This window comes from Hypanus sabinus, chromosome 11 (genome assembly GCF_030144855.1).
Source record: "Hypanus sabinus isolate sHypSab1 chromosome 11, sHypSab1.hap1, whole genome shotgun sequence".
In the NCBI taxonomy this organism is placed as follows: Eukaryota; Metazoa; Chordata; class Chondrichthyes; order Myliobatiformes; family Dasyatidae; genus Hypanus; species Hypanus sabinus.
Window position 1 is genome coordinate 88,786,245 of NC_082716.1, and position 21,787 is coordinate 88,808,031.

Consider the following 21,787-nt stretch of genomic DNA (forward strand, 5'->3'; position numbering starts at 1 on the left):
TGTCCATGGCTACACCTTTGGTTTGGAGGAAGTGGGAGGAGCCAAAGGAGAAATTATTGAGAGTAAGAACTAATTCGGCTAGACAGAGGAGAGTGGTAGTAGAGGGGAATTAGTTAGGTCTGGAATCCAAAAAGAAGTGAAGAGCTTTGAGACCTTCCTGGTGGGGGATGGAGGTATATAGGAACTGGATGTCCACGGTGAAAATAAGGCAGTGGGGGCCAGGGAACTTAAAATCATTGAAAAAATTCAAAGCATGAGAAGTGTCATGAACATAGGTGGGAAGGGATTGAACAAGGGGGATAAAACAGTGTCAAGATATGCAGAAATGAGTTAGTTGGGCAGGAGCAAGCTGAGACAATGGGTCTACCTGGACAAGCAGGTTTGTGGATCTTGGGTATTCCTTCTTACCCCAATCCCTGACATATTTAGTTTCCCCCCCACTTTTTTTCTCTCTCTCTATCCATCACTCTGCCTGTTTTCCATCTCCCTCTGGTGCTCCCCTCCCCTTTTCTTTCTCCCTAGGCCTCCCATGATTTTTCCCCTTCTCTAGCTCTGTATCCCTTTTGCCAATCACCTTTCCAGCTCTCAGTTTCACCCCGCCCCCTCCTGTCTTCTCCTATCATTTCGCATTTTCCCCTCCCCCTCCTACTTTCAAATCTCTTACTATCTTTCCTTTCATTTAGTCCTGACGAAGGGTCTCGGCCCGAAACGTTGACAGTGCTTCTCCCTATAGATGCTGCCTGACCTGCTGTGATCCACCAGCATTTTGTGTGTGTTGCTTGAGATTTTCCTTAACCAAGGGTAATAGTGGCTGTTTTGTAAAGTGCTGGTCTGAAGCCAAACATGTGATTCTGCAGACAAAACTGTACAGCAGCCATCAGCTTCAGAGGGTCCCAGACAAATATTTTCTTTGACAAACCCAAATGCTGTTTTCAGACTGCTGGATCACCAAAGATCTCGTTGTGCCAAGATAAATCACTCCATGCTATGACAAAAAATTAGAAAGTTTGTGAGAACGGACTAAATACATTGAAAGAAGGAAGATGGAGGCGAGAATGTACTAATGGAAGCCAGATGTGTAACTGGTTGCATTGTAAAGAGGATGTGTGAAAGGAATCAGTAATGTAGAAAATGTCCATGATGAAGGGGAAAGAACTTACAAAATTTTACCCCATCTCTATCAAGCAAGAAAGAACAAACCTTGGATTCATTTTTCACACCTTAACAGTACCAGGACATCTGAATTCACTCATAACTTATTGTTCTTCTTTAAAATATATCCACACAATGACAGAAAATATTTTGGTGCACTTACGCTCATCCTCTGCCACTGCTTCTTCATCTCCCACTGCTTCTGAAGCTTTGGCCTTGTAGTACGTGGCTCGTATAATGGTTGGTCTTTGGGAATGCCTATGTTTGTGATGTCTCTCAAACTGCTTCTGCTCTGTGTGCAACACAGTAAGTGGTTTGGTGTCTTCGTTTTCACCCCTCTTCCAAAGGAGCTCTTTGTCAAACTTTTCAGCTATGTGGATATGCCTTTCCTTCAAAGAAATCAGAATCAGACAACTCCCAGGTTAGTAAATCACATTGCAGCTTTGCCAAGTAAAATACTGGTGCCTAGAAATTCTATCTCACCTTACAGAAACCAATAATGCTGAAATGTGGTAACACTGAGATGCTGGGATACGGACCTTCCATCTAGTCCCCTTACCCCCCTCTTCCCACCTTTTTAATCAGCATATTCCCTCTTCCTTCTCAATCTTGAAGAAGGGTATCAGCCCAAAATGTCAGCTATCTATTTCCATAGATGCTGCCTGACCTGCTGAGTTCCTCTGGGATTTTGTGTGTGATGCTTTGGATTTCCAGCATTTGCAGACTTTCTCATGTTTATGTAGTACCTTTGCATGTATTGAACTCACAGCACTTTGCTCCCTTGCTAACTCCCAGGTTAGTGATCATTAGTACTCAAGTCTTGTGCTACATGTAGACCCATTCATGACTTAATTGATGTCAGATTTCAGGCTCTTGGAGAGCTTCTGTCCATTGATAGAAATGTCTGTGAGGCAAACAGCTTGAGTAGCTACAATAGACATAATACAGAGAGGGAATGTACCCCTGCGTCATTGCTACAAATCATCATATTTTATGCATAAGGTTGCGGAGGATTTGTGCTGTGTATATATCATGAAAAGGGAAAGGGATTGAAAATCTAGAAGTGAGTCTCCCTTCAGCAAGGAGAAACATATTTTAAAAATTCCATAAATTAATTCATGCTGTAAGATTTGGAGTCACGTTCCTCTCTGTCTCTCTTTCTCTCAAACACACATTTGCTTCTCACTGACTCAACAGTTCTTAACTACAAACAGAGCTCACAACAAATATTACACACAATCACAACTGAACTTTGGTAATCAAGTAATTTCAGGAGAATTTCCTGAGCCTTGCTGAATTAAGCCATTTGAACAGGTCCTGTCAAAACACACTAGGACCTTCCAGTTCCAAAGCTGACCTGGAGGTAACGTAAGTTTGTGTTTCCCAACTGGAGCTGAGGCAGTTACGCCCATTTCTAACCATCTCTTTCAGGTACCTTTACCTCTCTTAATAATGAGTGAGATGACTATGTATATTTGATATCTACAAAACTCTTATCCAAACTTGTCTAGGTTTTTATTTCTATCACTATAGAGTTGTAGATGACACCAACTACCCAGCACCTATTTACACATTCAGAGCACAGTGCAGATGATGAGAAAGAGGACAACATATCACTTCTGGCACCAGCAAGACCTGCTCAGATATTTACACCACAAGGGTTAAGCAGACTGCATTACAGACACACATTCTACCCATCAGGTAGAAGATACAAGAGCCTCAGGACTTGCACCCTCAGTTACTACCTCTCAACCATCAGGCTCTTGAATAAAAGGGGATAATTAGATTCACTTACCCCATCATTGAAATACTCCTACAACCAACAATCTCATTTTTAAGGACTTGTTATCTCATCTCATGCTCTCATTATTTATTGCTATTTATTTATATTTGTATTTGCACAGTTTGTTGTCTTCTTCACTCTGGTTGATCTTTCACTGATCCAGTTATAGTTACTATTTTATAGATTTGTTGAGTAGGCCCACAAGAAAATGAATCTCAGGATTGTATATGGTGACATACATGCATTTTGACAATAAAGTTTACTTTGAACTTTTTTCATAATTTCTTATGGAGAGGCACCAGGCTACAGTTAATTACTAGTTTTAGTTCCTTGGAGAACGAAGTTACATATCCTTTCTATCCTGGAAGACTTGGATAGGGACTTTGCAAGGAAACATATTCAGAAGGCTGTTGCAGATCCATTGGAAATACATGGTGCTTGTCCAGCCTGCCTGCCATCAAGTGAGAGATGCCCAAGGAGCATGGAGAAGTTCCTTTACAGCCATTCACAAGATTTCAGCAGAGCCAGTGTCAGTCAGCCAGCCAGCATTGACAGTTCCCTGACACAACAGCCAATGTCGCAAAAACAAAGGAGCTGATTTTGGACTACAGGAGAAATGGAGACAGGCTAACCCCTATTGACATCAATGGATCTGGGGTTGAAAGGGTGAACAGCTTTAATTTCTTCGGCATACACATCTCACGTAGTCTGTAAGTATCGGCTGTGCAGTATAAAAGGCACAACAGTGCCTCTTTCACCTCAGACGGTCAAATAAGTTTGGTATGGGCCTCTAAATCCTAAGAACTTTCTACATAGGCACAATTGAGAGCATCCTGACAGGTTGCATCACTGCCTGATATGGGAAATGTAATTGCTTCAATTGTAGGACTCTGTAGTGAGTGGTGTGGACAACCCAACGCATCTGTAGATGTGAACTTCCCACTACAAAGACAGATGTATATAAAGGGCCCAAAGGATCACTGGGGACCCGAGTCACCTCAACCACAAATTGTTCCAGCTGCTACCATCCACGAAGCGGTACCGCAACATAAAAACCAGGACCAACAGGCTCCAGGACAGCTTCTTCCACCAGGCCTTCAGCTTGCTTAATTCATGCTGATACAATTGTAGTTCTGTGTTATATTGACTGTCCTGTTGTACATACTATTTATTATAAATTGCACATTGCACATTTAGACAGAGATGTAACATAAGGATTTTTACTCATCTATATGAAGGATGTAAGTAATAAAGTCATTTCAATTCAATTCAATTCAATGAAGCAACTTTCAGCTACCAAGTTGTCTGTCAACAGTCATCAAGTCTTTGTGCCTCAATCAACTCTTGTGGCAATTCCTACCACAGATCTACTTGCTGCAAAGCTGTAGTAAACTGCTGTTCTTCAGAAGCACCACCAAGTTACCACCAGGTACCAGCTACCACCAAGTTGTTCTTAGCAGCACCTTTGGGAAGATGAATGTATGCTACCACCAAGTTGTTCTTAGCAGCACCTTTGGGAAGATGAATGTATGCTTTGGTGCAGACAATTAAGATTACAGTGGTGCATTCGTGGCCAAACTACAGGTAATCTATTGGACACCGATCTCTGAGGTGTGTCACTGGCATTGTGGAGCTAGGGAGCGTCATCCCTTCATACAATGTCAACATAGCTCGCTAAACCAACACTGCAGTCACTGAGATCAAGGCAACTTAATCCCAAAATGACTCTGATATTTAGCGCTGGCTATAGTCATTTATCTGCATTGCTACTACAGGTAGCAATACAGGTAGCTATAAAGGAATTAAAATTCTACAAAACAACTAAGTGGAATGAGTCAGGGGCATTGTTTAAGTTAAAAAAATATATCTTTGTTGTTGCATTATGATGGAAGGAATGAAGGCCATTATTTTGTGAAACTGTTCTAGCAACTAGCATTCTGTGAACTGTTATCTGAACTGGTTCTTGCTCAGAGATGGATGATTGAAGCAATGGAAAGTGGGCTTAAAGAAGCCCCTACTGACTGCTGCAGACTTATGGAAGAGTTATCTGTGTCTGTGAACAGAAGTATGTGACTTCAATTGGCTGGAACTGGTCTCAAATATCTTGACTTAGGGAAAAACAAGGGAATGGCATCAGAGGCAAATTCTTACTTGGGAGAAGAGCCAATCAGGAGTGGACATAGGCTCATCAGAATCAATAGAAACAAAGCATTATGGTACAGAACTTATAAGAAAAGAGAATAATAATGAAGGATTTCAGATGCAGAGCAATGGAACTCTGGAGACTGACTATTGCAAGGGAAGACACTCACACCAGGGGCAAGGTGAAGAAGGATCAATTATTTGACTAACAGGAAATCCCCTGTTTCCATGTCACATGTCAGAGTGATAGTCTAGGTAAGCACTGGTATAGATGGAAAAACAGCATTTAGGAATCATTGGCCTGGGGTCAACATAATGTGGATACTTAGGTTGATACAATAAAGTATGAGTTCTGAATTAATAATGATTTACATGGGCATTTACCTCCTAACCTAAGTTAGTTGGCAACACACTGAAAGGTAGCAGCTTTCCACCACTGGCAGCAAAAGGAGCAGCACATGGGTGAATTGCCAGCATTATTATCCATCTGGTAAATTCCATTTGACTTTTCTTTCAAAGATTTATCAATTGAAAATTTCTCAAAAATTCATCCAGTACAATAGCTTGAATGAAATGTACAGTTGGGATGACAAGGGACGCTTTAGAAACTAAGAACACTGCAAATTGCAATGCACTTTCTGTACATAATCTTTACATGTAATGAATGCATTACTTCGAAGAGGTAACTGTTCTGTTTAATATCTGCAATACCAGATGGAACTGGTACAAGAGAAAGAAAGCTAGTTTGCAATTATGTTTAAAGTAGTCAGGGAAAAAGATTTTAATGGTTGCAATCCGCATTTGCCACTGGTAGGGTAAATGGACATTCTTTCCAGTGTTTTATTATCCTGGACATTTCAGTTCCCTTCCGGGAAAGCTTTATGTTGCAAAGCCTTCCTAGAACCTACACCATAGTGAGTAATCTATCAGGGATTAAACATAAAACTTAAATTCTACATTATTTCAGGTATATGTGATGAGTGTAAAGAATATTATACTGACAATGTAGTGATTTAATTCAAATGAGTAGCCTTCTTGATAGCAAAAATTCCTGAGGGAATCCAGTGAACTTCATCTTACAGATTCCCATCCCTTGGATTGGTGACGGTTAATGTATCGCATATCTGACATGAATCGTGCTGTCTTCTTTGGAATTTGACTGAGATGGTGGTGTTAAAGCACAAGTTCAAAATTGGCACAATCCATGGTTTACAGACCCATCTGCCAAGCATCTCCTCAGGACTCAAAGCTGCACTCTAATAACTTGGCGCCTAATATCACAATATTGTTTTAAAAGTCTTTCTGTTCTGGCTAATGCTAAGCAAGCCAACTATGTCAATGATATTCCAATCACGTGTAGAAACTTTAATCATGCCTCTTTAAGCTTTCCTACTGAAACTATTCCTATGATGAGCTGAGTAATCTTCATGAACTCAGCTGCTGATGATAAAGCTAGCCAATTTTTGCCTTTCATAAAGTTGGAACCTTTGGTATTATTTAGTTGATTAAGTTAGAGAATTAAGTAAAGGAAGGATACTTTGAATTTTCTTTTAATCATCAGAAGGGGTCTGCCTTTTCTCAAGGCAGAATATTCACCTGAGAAATGGTTAGGGCTTTAATGGGGCATGAATATCTATGTTGACCAGCCTGGTGCAAGCTGGTTCTATATCCTGTGGAGGATATAGAATAGTACCTGAAGACTCTGTTTGACATTCTGCTCTTCCTCACCAATCTCTTCCACCTCTACCTCTTCAACCACCTCTTTCTCATCCTGAAAATCAGACAAAGGCTAACCTCTCTCTTTTGTGCTGAGGTTGTGGACCTTCTATCAGAGTGTCTGGAGACACAAGAGACTGCAGATATTGGAATCAAGAGCAATAAAAAATCTATTGGAGGAACTTAACGAGTTGAGCAGCATGCGTGTGAGGAAAGGATTTGTCAATGTTTCAAGTTGAAACCCAGTATCATTGTTCAGTGCTACAATAAAATGTCTGGCCTTCTATGGAATATGTCCCTGACACAGTGCAGACACCAAAACCTCACTGAGACCTCTCAACTGAATATTCATACCCTGACCAATATTTATCCCTTCATTGACTTCTCTCAAACAGATTAGGCCAACACTGCCTGCTGCTTATGGGAGCTTGTGCCTAGTTTTGATACTGTGTATTATTTCTTGTAATACTGAATATACTTCAAGAGTACTTTCAAAGCTGTAAGATGTTTTAGAATGGTCTGAAGTTAAGAAAGGCACTCTGTGCATGCTCCACACAGCCCTGTTCACACTTATAAAAGGCTAGTAGTTGGGAAAATGCCAGGGAGTGTTTCCGAATTTCATCAGTGAGATTCAAATTGTAACATTCCTTCGCCCTTTCAAAATCTCACAGCAATCTCCAACCATTCCTATTGATAGCCCTTGAAATTTTCAAATGATCCTTTCTTATCCCATGTACCTCCAAATTCTTATAACCATTGATACTTCAATAAAGGGTTGTTGTCATGGAGGACTTCAACATCACTAATATTGATTTGCCCCTCTTCAGTGCAAAAGGTTTAGGTGGGCTAGAATTTGTTAGTTGTGCCCAGGAAGTATTCCTGACACAGTATGTAGATAGATCATACTGGATATGATACTAGGCAATGATCCTGGTCAGGTGACAGATATCTTGGTGGGTGAGCATTTTGGAGTCAGTGACCACCACAACCTGACCTTTACCATATCCTTGGACAGGAACAGGAGCAGATGGTCTGGGAAAGTATTTAGTTGGGGGAGTGTGGTGAACTACATATACCTGTCTGGACATGCCCCCCCCTCCCCCCGCTGACTGCTCCTGTGGCTCCTCCCACAGACCCCTGTATAAAGGCGATTGGAGGCACTGCTCCTCCCTCAGACTCCAGGATGTTGTGTGATGGTCTCTTGCTGCTGACAGTGCTTTGTTCCAGCTAATAAAAGCCTATCTCACCTCACGTCTCCGAGAGTTATTGATGGTGCATCAGGGAATACGAACTCTGATGCTATTAGGCAAGAACTTGGGAGTGTAAATTGGGAATGGATGTACTCAGGGAAATGCACTTCCAAAATGTGGAGCAACACACACAAAATGCTGGAGGAACTCAGCAAGCCAGGCAGCATTAGGAAAAGAGTACAGTCGACCTTTCAGACCAGAACCCTTCAGCAAGACATTCTGTGTGTGTTGTTCGGATATCCAGCATTTGCAGATTTTCTCTTGTTTCCAAAATGTGGAGGATGCTTAGAGAGAACTTGGGTATGGCTCTGGATAGGTTTGTCCTATTTAGGCAGGGAAAGGATGGTAGGGTGAAGACAAGAGAAGTCAAGACATCTAGTCAGGAGTGAGAAAGAAGCATACCTTAAGGGTTAGGTAGAAAGGATTAGACAGGGCTCTGGATATAAGGCAACTAGGAAGGAGATTAAGAGAGCTAGAAGAGCTAGAAGGAGACATGAGAAGGTCTTTTTTTAATTGATTTTTTATGCATTTCTACAACCACTACAAGCAAAAACCTAACAGCAAAATGAAGATTAATACAGTGCAAAGTAAACATATCAATTATATAGTTCAAAACTGTAAGGAAAAAGCACCTAGAATAAAATCATATAAAGTTAGTATCCTCCCCACCCTCCCACGGAAAAAAAAATCTCCTGGCCAACCATTACAAGATGTAAAAAGGGTCTTAGTAAGCAGGATTGAGGAAAACCCCAAGGCATTCTACGTGTATGTGAAGAACAAGATGATGATTATAGTGAGGGTCGGACTGATCAGGAACAAAAGAAGAAACGTGCCTGGAGTCTGAGGACGTAAGGGAGGTCCTTAATGACTATTTTGCTTCAGTATTCACCAGTGAAAAGTACCTTGACAAATGTAGGGTCAGCATAGAATATAACCATATAACAATTACAGCACAGAAACAGGCTATCTTGGCCCTTCTAGTTCGTGCCGAACGCTTACTCTCTCCTAGTCCCACTGACTTGCACTCAACCCATAACCTTCCATTCCTTTCCTGTCCATATACCTATCCAATTTTACTTTAAATGACAATACAAACCTGCCTCTACCAGTATGGAAGCTCGTTCCTCACAGCTACCACTCTCTAAGTAAAGAAATTCCCCCTTGTGTTACCCCTAAACTTTTGCCCCCTAACTCTCAACTCATGTCCTCTTGTTTGAATTTCCCCTACTCTTAATGGAAAAAGCCTATCAACGTCAACTCTATCTATCCCCCTCATAATTTTAAATACCTCTATCAAGTCCCCCCTCAACCTCCTACGCTCCAAAAAATAAAGACCTAACTTGTACAACCTTTCTCTGTAACTTAGGTGCTGAAACCCAGGTAACATTCTAGTAAATAATCTCTGTACTCTCTCTATTTTGTTGACATCTTTCCTATAATTCCTATAACAGACTGATATGCTGGAACATGTTGATGTTAAGAAAAAGGTGTGCTGGAACTTTTGAAAAAACTGAGAATAGATAAGTCTCCCAGCCTAGATGAGATATTCCCCAGGTTACTACAGGATGTGGGGGAAGAGCAGCACCTTTGGCAATGATCTTTGTGTCCTCACTCACCACAGGAATAGTGCCAGAAGATTGGAGGGTGGCAAATATTATTCCTTTGTTCAAGAAAGTTAATAACAATAATCCTGGGAATTAGAATATATCAGTGGTGGGCAAACTATTAGAGAGGATTCTTAGAGACAAGATTTATGAACATATGGAGAAGCAAGGTCAGATTAAGGATAATCAACTTGGCTTTATGAGTGGCAGGTCATGCCTCACAAGCCCAATTTAATTATTTGAGGAAGTGATGAAACAAATAATGAAGGGAGAGCAGTGGATGTAGTGTACATGGACTTTAAGAAGGCACTTGACAAGGTTCCCCATGGTAGACTCATTCAGAAAGTTATGAGGCATATGATCCAAGGAAACTCAGCTGCATGGATTGAGAATTGGCTTACCCAAAGAAGGCAGAGGGTGTTAATAGATGGAATGCATTCTCCTGGGAGGTCAGTGACCAGTGATATTCCACAAGGTTCTGTTCTAGGACTCCTCCTCTTAATGATTTTTATAAGTGTCTTGAATGTGGAAGTGGAAAGCTGGGTTAGTAAATTTGCAGATGAAACTAAGGTTGGTGGTAATGTGGATAGGATAGAAGATTGTTGTAGGCGACAAAGAGACATTGATAGGATCCAAAGGTGGGCTGAGAAGTTGCAGATGGAGTTTCAATCCATTGAAGTGTGAAGTGATTCACTTTGCTAGGTCAAACATGAAGGCAAAATGCAAGGTTAATGGCAGGATTAACATTGTGGAGGAATGGAGGGACTTTGGGGCTCACATCCATATATCCCTCAATATTGCTATGCATATTGATAGGATGGTTAAGAAGGTGTATGATATGTTGGGCTTCATTAATCAAGGGATTGAGTTCCAGAGCCTCAAGGTCATGTTGTAGCTCTGTTAACCTCTGGTTAAACTATACTTGGAGTACTGTGATCATTACTGGTCACCTCATTATAGAAAAGATGTGGAAACTTTAGAGAGGGTGTAGAGGAGACTTACCAGGATGCTGCCTGGATTAGAGAGGATAGCTTAAGAGGATAGATTAAGTAAGCTAGAGCTTTTCTTTTTCAGCAAAGGAGGATGAGAGGTGACTAGATGATAAGAGGCGGCATAGATAGAGTGGACATCCAGAGGCCTTTTCCCAGATGGAAATGGATAATACAAGGAGACATAACTTTATGGTGTTTGGAAGAAAGTATGGGGGGATTTCAGAGGTAGGTGTTTTACACAGAGAGTGGTATGGATGTAGAATACACTGCCAGGAGTGGTGTCAGTGCAAGATTCATTAAGGATGTTTAAGATATTCTTAGATAGGCATATGGATGACAGAAAAATGAAGAGCTATGTAGGAGGGAAGGGTTAGATTGATCTTGGTATAGGTTAAAGGGTTGACACAACATTGTGGGCCAAAGGGCCTGCATGGCTCTATATTGTTCTATGTTCTAAAACAGTGGTTGATTATTTGTCCTGACACATTAAGAAGCATAGCCTTGACACTTTGTCTTCAGGGATCAGGCTGAAAACAGCTTGGGCTGATTAGATCTGTTGACCTGTTCTTCAGAATCCTAAGCCGAAATGAACTTTGGCAGTTTCAGCTTTGCTTGGATTGGGCTTTGAGCATGCAACACAAAGTGCTTAACTTGGCGCTAGTAGAGTGAATATGCTCAGGGTAAATTAGGAAATGGAAAACGGGCACTTGCTGAAATAGTGGGATTTGTTTTTTTTTCCCAGGGTGTCTGACTCATTGTTGGTGCAGCGTTGACAAAACTTAATCTTTTGTGGGCTAGAAGTCACTGAAAGCACTTGGTTGCATTTTCATCAACTTTGTGTATTGGACAACTGAACCCAGCTCTTCTGTCCTGGCAGAGGAATCACAAACAGAGAAATTCTTCGGCTGGGATTGGCAAACTAGATTAAGCTGCAATTCCACCATTTAAGCTCAGTAACCAGCATGTTGGAAATGTTTGATGATGGCGCTGGATACATTCCCCAATATTAACCAACCCTCATCCCGAGGAACACAAAACCTGGCAGTAACAATTGACACTTCTAATAAAATGCTTCAAACTTCCATCCACACATTTGTATCTTGATGGCCAGGGAGAGGGAACATTCATGGACAAAGTCTATTTCAAACATTGAAGAAGCTCAATTTAATCATAGCTACTTTTCTGCTTAATTGTCTCAAAACCTTTACTGATCAAAATGGGAGTCAGATGTTTGGATGCAGTTATTTGCCTGCTTACCTCTGGTTGGGTGTAGGTGTTAGCCGCATCGCTCTGCAGTAGGTTTGTGCCAATGTTGGTCATCTCTTTCTTCAGGCTGCTATAAGTGGTTGTGTGGTTTTCCTTCTTCTCCATCTTACTCTGAACCTTGTTGACACTGTCTGTACTGGGCCTGTCTCCTCCCAAAGTGTCTGCAGTCAGCTTCTGGAGAGAAAGGGAGATCGGTAATCCAGTATACAAACACACTCGGCCTCCTCTTATTTCCCCATGCTGTCCTTTGATTGGTCCTTTGTTAGCTTTCACTGAGATTATTTCTGGAATTTCAAAATCACATTAGTCCTCTGATATTACACAAATTCTTCAAGCAGCTTTGATCATTTCCTATATTACTCCTTACCTAAGCACTGAGTAGATATTACTTACAGGAGATCACCAGCCAGCTTGGTATTTGAACTCTTAATCCCTGGGTTTTTATCTTACAACTCCATTATGCAATATCGTCTTCATATTTAATCAACAACCCTAAACACTGCCTGTTTGCTCCTCCACATATACTATTGTCAGCTGTTGTACAAGAAGGATGAGCTGCTAAATCTAAATCATAAATTCAGCATATCTCCTTATTTACAATTGACTACCGTTACATACCCATGGGTATCTTGTGACTGTCACATGACCACGATGTAATTGAGGCTCTGCTGGGCATGATGTAATGGTCTTGTCATGGTGGAGTGACGTAATTTTCCCGCCAGTGAGAGATCATGTGATAGCCTCTTTCAACAGAGTATAAAAGGAAAACGCATCACTGTGACGTAGGTCAGTTCGTGGCTTAAGTCATCAGTGACTCCGTTTTGCTGCATATTTGATTTTATGATGCAGTTTCATTTTAAAAGTAGAGTTTTAATTTCTACTGTAAAAATTGTTGCGCTGGCAGTTCTGAAAATCGCTGCCAGTTAAAGTCCAGTCGGAGAGTGAAGAATTTATTGAAGTACGGAAAACCCAAAGAATCGAGAAAAGTTGGTGTTGTCAGCGGTGAAACAGGTTCGACCTTATTTGATCCTCATTCGGAAGGAATTAGTAACCTGCAATCCAAGATAGCCCCTGCTAAAGAGCAGAAAGGACTGGAGCAAGGTTTCACCAAGGAAAGGTCAGTGCCTTTAAGCCGTTTTATATCCTTCATCTTAAATCCTTTGGGCAAGGCATATTTCGGCTGGGATCAGCAGTAACGTCATGACGATAAGCAATTTGCTATTTAACCATATAACATATAACAATCACAGCACAGAAACAGGCCACCTTGGCCCTCCTAGTCCGTGCCAAACTCTTAATCTCACCTAGTCCCACCTACCCGCGCTCAGCCCATAACCCTCCACTCCTTTCCTGTCCATATACCTATCCAATTTTACCTTAAATGACACAACTGAACTGGCCTCTACTACTTCTACAGGAAGCTCATTCCACACAGCTATCACTCTCTGAGTAAAGAAATACCCCCTCGTGTTTCCCTTAAACTTCTGCCCCCTAACTCTCAAATCATGTCCTCTCATTTGAATCTCCCCTACTCTCAATGGAAACAGCCTATTCACGTCAACTCTACCTATCCCTCTCAAAATTTTAAATACCTCGATCAAATCCCCCCTCAACCTTCTACGCGCCAATGAATAGAGACCTAACTTGTTCAACCTTTCTCTGTAACTTAAGTGATGAAACCCAGGTAACATCCTAGTAAATCGTCTCTGCACTCTCTCTAATTTATTGATAGCTTTCCTATAATTTGGTGACCAGAACTGCACACAATATTCTAAATTTGGCCTTACCAATGCCTTGTACAATTTTAACATTACATTCCAACTTCTGTACTCAATGCTTTGATTTATAAAGGCCAGCGTTCCAAAAGCCTTCTTCACCACCCTATCTACATGAGACTCCACCTTCAGGGAACTATGCACTGTTATTCCTAGATCTCTCTGTTCCTCTGCATTCCTCAATGCCCTACCATTTACCCTGTATGTTCTATTTGGATTATTCCTGCCAAAATGTAGAACCTCACACTTCTCAGCATTAAACTCCATCTGCCAATGTTCAGCCCATTCTTCTAACCGGCATAAATCTCCCTGGAAGCTTTGAAAACCCACCCCATTATCCACAACACCTCCTACCTTAGTATCATCGGCATACTTACTAATCCAATTTACCACCCCATCATCCAAATCATTTATGTATATTACAAACAACATTGGGCCCAAAACAGATCCCTGAGGCACCCCGCTAGTCACTGGCCTCCATCCCGATAAACAATTATCCACCACTACTCTCTGGCATCTCCCATCTAGCCACTGTTGAATCCATTTTATTACTCCAGCATTAATACCTAATGACTGAACCTTCTTAACTAACCTTCCATGTGGAACATTGTCAAAGGCTTTGCTGAAGTCCATATAGACTACATCCACTGCCTTACCCTCGTCAACATTCCTCGTAACTTCTTCAAAAAATTCAATAAGGTTTGTCAAACATGACCTTCTACACACAAATCCATGCTGGCTACTCCTAATCAGATCCTGTCTATCCAGATAATTATTAATACTATCTCGAAGAATACTTTCCTTTAATTTACCCACCACTGATGTCAAACTGACAGGTCTATAATTGCTAGGCTTACTTCTAGAACCCTTTTTAAACAATGGAACCACATGAGCAATACGCCAATCCTCCAGCACAATCCCCGTTTCTAATGACATCTTAAAGATCTCCGTCAGAGCTCCTGCTATTTCTACATAAATTTCCCTCAAGGGGGGACGTCACGTGATGACGTAGGATCGAGACGCTGGAACCCAGCCCTCCCGTAAAAAAGTTAATAAATCAATGTTTAAGTGAAGAAAAGTTAATCAATACTTTTTTTAAGGTTACTTATAAACTACTCCGGATTGTTTTAAGCTATGCCTCATAAACAGAGGACGAAGAAAACTACTACCGCGAAGACAGCTCAAGTTGGAACAGAATCAAGGTCTACTTCTACCAAAGAACCGCGGACTCAGGTACAACACACCACCGGTGAAACAGAACAGGAGACTGCAGCAGCATCGGCCATTTCTAAAGGAAAAGATCAACGAGAACTGCGCAAGCGTAAAGGAACGAGCATGCGCAAATGAGAGCAACCAGAACTACAAAACCCAGCAGCGACTGAAACCGACAGTGAAAGTGAATCTAAGAGAGAGCCGGACTCTCTGGAAAAATCAGACGAAGATGAAGATGAAAGTTCCTCTGAAAATACAAAAAAGACTTTGAGGCAAATAATGCATAAATTAAATGCATTAAAAGTAATTAAAGAAAAAATAATAAATATGGAGGCTATGTTTGATAAAATGACAAAGAAACAGGAAAAAATGGAAAAGAAAATTACAGATTTGGAAGTCAAAATGGAAGATATGGAAGGAAGAATGAAGAATATGGAAGATGATAATAATGCCTGGACATCAGAAAGAAAACAACTCGTGGAAAAAATTGATAAGCTTGAAAATTTTAGTAGACGCAACAATATTAAAATTGTTGGACTTAAAGAAGATACCGAAGGAGAAGACCCAATAAATTTTTTTCAAAAATGGATTCCTGAAAAATTGGAAATGGGAGAAGAAACTTCAATTGAGATTGAAAGGGTGCACAGAGCCTTAAGGCCAAGATCTCAAGATGATCAAAATCCGCGATCAATTTTGATAAGATGTTTAAGATACCAGGATAAAGAAAAGATTTTGAGGACGGCTGCCCAAAGTGCCAAAAGAAGAAAGGGTCCATTGATGATAGCAGAGAAACCAGTTCTTTTTTATCCTGATATAAGTTATAACCTTTTGAAGAGAAAGAAAGAATTTAATCCAGCTAAAAAAAGTCTTATGGGAAAAAGGTTATAAGTTTTTAATGCGTCACCCAGCAACACTGATAATTTTTTTGGCGGAGGGAAAAAGATTTTTTCCCGATTATCGAGATGCAGAGGTGTTCGCACAAAAACTTCCATTTATTCATTAATTAAATGTAGAGACTTCTAAATGTAATGGTTAAAGACGAAGACAGAGATAGTGAATGGAACTGATGGATATTTAAGGATGATATAAAGGAGAAAAGTAAAATTTTAGAAATATTAATTGAGAATAGTATATTTTTTTTATATATATACTTTTTATGTTGCGGGGGGGCTGGGGAGCTTTGAATTGGTTACTAAGGGATTTACGTGTGTAATCATGGCAATTGCCATGACCCGTACAATAGAGGGGGGTAATGTTGTGTTTTTTTTCTTTCACAACATTAGTAGGGGGGTATTTTGTTTTTTTCTTTATATTCTATTTTTCTTCTATTCTTTTGCCTGGATGATTGGTGGGGACACACATAGCAACATGGAGACTTCTAAAAAGATTTCCCAGGATACCATGAAAGTTGAAAGATTAGGTATTATTATAGATTGGAGTAACATAATTAAAAATAATGACTAATTTATTGAATTTTTTAAGTTTTAATGTTAATGGGCTTAATGGACCAATAAAAAGAAAAAGAATTTTAACATATATTAAAAAAATGAAAATAGATATAGCTTTCTTACAAGAAACCCATTTAACGGATATAGAACATCAGAAATTAAAAAGAGACTGGGTTGGAAATGTTATTGCAGCTTCATTTAACTCAAAGGCGAGAGGAGTTGCAATTTTGGTTAATAAAAATTTACCAATTAAAATACAAAATGTATTAATTGATTCGGCAGGAAGATATTTAATTATACATCGTCAAATTTTTTCAGAACTATGGACTCTTATGAATATTTATGCACCAAATGAAAATGATGTAAAATTTATACAGGAGGTCTTTTTGAATTTGGCTAATGCACATGATAAAATATTAATAGGTGGAGATTTTAATTTTTGTTTAGATCCAGTTTTAGATAGATCAACAAAGGCTATTACAAAATCAAAAGTAGCAAAATTAACTCTATCATTGATGAAAGACTTAAATTTGATTGATATATGGAGAAGAATCAATCCAAAAGAAAGAGATTATTCATTTTATTCAAATAGACATAAAACATACTCAAGGATAGATTTTTTCCTATTATCAACGAATACTCAAGATAGAGTGAAAAATGTGGAATATAAAGCAAGAATATTGTCTGATCATTCTCCTCTAAATGACAATGATAATGATAGATAAAGAGGAATTAATTTATAGATGATTTAATTCAATTCTACTAAAACGTCAAGATTTTTGTGATTTTATGAAAAAGCAGATTCTTTTTAGATACAAATTTACATTCAGTTGATGATAAATTTATATTGTGGGAAGCAATGAAAGCATATTTGAGAGGCCAGATAATAAGTTATACTTCTAAAATTAAGAAGGAATATATGATAGAAATAGATCAATTGGAAAAAGAGATTATAAAATTAGAAAAAGAATCTCAAAGAAATATGACAGAAGAAAAATGAAGACAACTTATTAATAATAAGTTAAAATATAATACACTCCAGACATATCAAACAGAAAAAGCAATTATGAGAACTAAACAGAGATATTATGAACTAGGTGAAAGATCACATAAAGTCCTTGCATGGCAGTTAAAAACAGATCAGACTTCTAAAACAATAAATGCAATTCGAACAAAAGTGAATGAAATTACTTATAAGCCTCTAGAAATTAATGAGGCTTTTAAGAATTTTTATTCTGAGTTGTATAAATCAGAATCAAAGAATGATGACGTTAAGATAGAAGGATTTTTATCACAAATAACTCTTCCAAAATTAAATACAGAAGAACAGAAGGGATTAGGTATGCCTTTTACAATGAAGGAGGTTGAAGAAGCTCTGGGATCACTTCAAAGTAATAAATCTCCAGGAGAAGATGGTTTTCCGCCTGAATTTTATGAAAAGTTTAAAGATTTATTAATGCCTCCTTTTACAGAGTTAATACAGCAAGCGGAAAGAACGCATAAACTTCCAGAATCTTTTTCAACAGCTATTTTAATAGTATTGCCAAAAAAAGATAGAGACCTTTTAAAACCAGCATCATATAGACCTATTTCTTTATTAAACACCGATTATAAAATAATAGCAAAAATCTTATCTAATAGATTATCTAAAAGCTTACCAAAATTAGTGCTTTATCAAAAATAGACAATCGGCAGATAATGTAGCCCGGTTATTTAGTATAATCCATTTAGCGCAAAAGAGGGAGGAAACGAGTGTGGCAGTTGCTTTAGATGCAGAAAAAGCATTTGATAGATTGGAATGGGATTTTTTATTTAAGGTATTGGAAAAATATGGATTAGGAACATCATTTATAAAATGGATTAAGACCTTAAATACTAATCCCAAAGCTAAAGTAGTGAGAAATGGCCAAATTTCAACATCATTTCAGTTAACAAGATCAACTAGGCAGGGTTGTCCATTATCGCCTGCTTTGTTTGTGTTGGCAATAGAGCCACTAGCTGAATAAATTTGAATGGACTCAGATATTAAGGGTTTCAGAGTTAATCAGGAAGAATACAAGATTAACTTATTTGCTGATGATGTTCTACATTATTTAACAGATCCATTACATTCACTACGCAAATTATCTTATAGATTAGAAGAATATGGGAAAATATCGGGTTATAAAATAAATTGGGATAAAAGTGAAATTTTACCTCTTACTAAAGGAGATTATAATCAATGTCGATTAATAACTCAATTTAGATGGCCGGCAAACGGTATAAAATATTTAGGTATAAGAGTTGATAATTACATAAAAAACTTATACAAATTAAATTATTCACCACTTTTGAAAAAAATTCAGGAAGATCTTGATAAATGGATGGCATTACCAATAACATTAGTAGGTAGAGTAAATACTATAAAAATGAATATATTCCCTAGACTACAATATTTATTTCAATCATTACCAATACAATTACCCCAGAAGTTTTTTTAAGAGTTAAACAAATATGTGAGGAAATTTCTCTGGAAAGGTAAGATGTCAAGAATATCGTTGGAAAAATTGACATGGAAATTTGATCTAGGAGGATTACAACTTCCAAATTTTAAGAATTATTATAAAGCAAATCAACTTAGATTTATTGCATCTTTTTCGAGAAAGATAAACCGGCATGGATTAGAATAGAACTAGATAAAATAGGAGAAAACGTACCAGAAGATTTTATATATAAATGGGAATCTAAATGGATATGGGAAAAATAAGAATCTCCTATATTAAAACATTTGATTGACTTATGGAATAAGATAAATGTTGATGATGAGACAAAAAAATCTTTATTAGCAAAGAGATCCTTAAATCAAAATAGACATTCCTTTCACAATGGACAATCAACTTTTATATAATTGGTTTCAAAAAGGGATTAGATATATAGGAGATTGTTTTGAAGGAGGTATATTAATGTCATTTGATCAATTAAAGAATAAATATTTGTTACTTTCAATTAAGGGCTTATTTAAGAGAAAAATTAGGTCAAACAATGTTATTGCTGAAATCTAATGAAATAGAAATTTTAATTCAAAAAGGAAATATTAAAAAATTTATATCTTGTATGTATAATTTGATTCAAAAACAGGCAATTAAACAAGGAGTCCATAAGTCAAGACAAAAATGGGAAAGTGATTTGAATATTAAAATTGAAGAAACAAATTGGTCAAGACTATGTCTTGATAGTATGACAAATACTATAAATGTTCAGTTAAGATTAGTGCAGTATAATTTTCTACATCAATTATATATTACACCACAAAAAATAAATTAATTAAATCCAAATTTATCGGATCAATGTTTCCGATGTAACCAAGAAACTGGTACTTTTTTACATTCTACATGGTCTTGTTCTAAAATTCAACCTTTTTGGACAAATTTAAGACTTTTACTGGAACAAATTACAGGAACACAATTTCCTCATAATCCAATATTACTCTTACTAGATGATATTGAAGGGATAAAACCGAAACTTAAACTAAATAAATATCAGAAAGAATTCATAAAAATTGCACTGGCAGTAGCCAAAAAAGCTATTGCAGTTACTTGGAAATCGGATACATATTTAAGTATAGACTCTTGGAAGAAAGAAATCTATGGCTGTATTCCATTAGAAAAAATTACTTATAATTTAAGAGATAAATATGAAACATTTCTGAAAATTTGGAGCCCTTATTTACAAAAGACAGGACTAAATATATAGATGCTCTGAAGATGAAACAATTGGTTATTTGGGGAAAGAAATAAATATATATATTAAAGTTATTACGAACTCCATGGAGCATGTGGAGATCTACCAACAACCAGGCACTCTTTCTTTCTTTCTTTTTTTTCTCTTTCTTTCTCTTTTTTTTCTATAGGGCAGTCAGGGGGAGGGGGGAAGGGTTATATACATTTTTTTTATATTTTACTCTGTAATTACTTAAAAATGCAATAAAAAAAGTTTTCAAAACAAACAAACAAACAAACAAAACTTCCCTCAAGGTCCTGGGGAATATCCTGTCAGGACCCAGAGATTTATCCACTTTTAAATTTCTTAAAAGTGCCAGTACTTCCACCTCTTTAATTGTCATAGGTTCCATAACTTCCTTACTTGTTTCCCACACCTTACACACAATTCAATATCCTTCTCCTTAGTGAATACCGAAGAGAAGAAATCATTCAAAATCTCTCCCATCTCCCTCGGCTCCACACATAGCTGACCACTCTGATTCTCTGAGGGGCCAATTTTATCTCTCACTATCCTCTTGCTTTTAATATAACTGTAGAAACCTTTCGGATTTACTTTCACCTTATTTGCCAAACCAACCTCGTATCTTCTTTTAGCTTTTCTAATCTCTTTCTTAAGATTCCTTTTACATTCTTTATATTCCTCGAGCAATTCCTTTACTCCATGCTGCCTATATCTATTGTAGACATCCCTCTTTTTCCGAACCAAATTTCTAATATCCCTTGAAAACCATGGTGCTTTCAAACCTTTAACCTTTCCTTTCAACCTAACAGGAACATAAAGATTCTGTACCCTCATAATTTCACCCTTAAATGACCTCCATTTCTCTATTACATCCTTCCCATAAAACAACTTGACCCAATCCACTCTCTCTAAATCCCTTCGCATCTCCTCAAAGTTAGCCTTTCTCCAATCAAAAATCTCAACTCTAGGTCCTGTGCTGTCCTTCTCCATAATTATATTGAAGCTAATGCTATTGTGATCACTGGACCCGAAGCGCTCCCCAACACATACATCTGTCAGCTGACCTATCGCATTCCCTAACAGGAGATCCAACACTGCCCCATCTCTAGTCGGTACTTCTATGTATTGTTGCAAAAAACTATCCTGCACACATTTCACAAACTCTAAAACATCCAGCCCTTTTACAGAATGAGCTTCCCAGTCTACGTGTGGAAAATTAAAATCTCCCACAATCACCACCTTGTGTTTACTACAAATATCTGCTATCTCCTTACACAGTTGCTCTTCCAACTCACGCTCCCCATTAGGTGGCCTATAATACACTCCTATCAGTATTACTACACCTTTCCCATTCCTCAATTCCACCCAAATAGCCTCCCTAGAGGAGCTCTCTAATCTATCCTTCCAAAACACCGCCATAAGATTTTCTCGGACAAGCAATGCAACACCTCCTCCTCTGGCCCCTCCTACTCTATCACACCTGAAGCAAGTAAATCCAGGAATATTTAGTTGCCAATCACAGCCTTCCTGCAACAATGTTTCACTAATAGCTAATTTCTAGGAAAATCTCTCCTAAGTGACTATGTAAATCATTTGGACTTTTGCATTTACTACTTTTAAGAACTGTTCTCGCATTTCTCATTTTAGGAACTGTTCGAGCTGCCGTATAGCAGCCGGCTTCCGGTTAAGTTAGTCGTTTGTTTACTTTTGGGGGTTTTTTTGAG

At 38.3% G+C, this 21,787-nt stretch overlaps 1 protein-coding gene across 1 annotated transcript in view; it reads right to left on the reverse strand.

The window, feature by feature from the left end:
• The window catches only part of LOC132402182 (olfactomedin-like protein 2B), an 83,884-nt gene that overhangs the window by 33,344 nt on the left and 28,753 nt on the right, over positions 1-21,787 (reverse strand). The window contains exons 4-5 of the mRNA XM_059984871.1: positions 11,897-12,079; positions 1,316-1,541 (exon numbers count right to left, since the gene is read on the reverse strand). Coding sequence (XP_059840854.1) covers positions 1,316-1,541; positions 11,897-12,079 — 409 coding nt within the window. The remainder of the gene's footprint in view (positions 1-1,315; positions 1,542-11,896; positions 12,080-21,787) is intronic.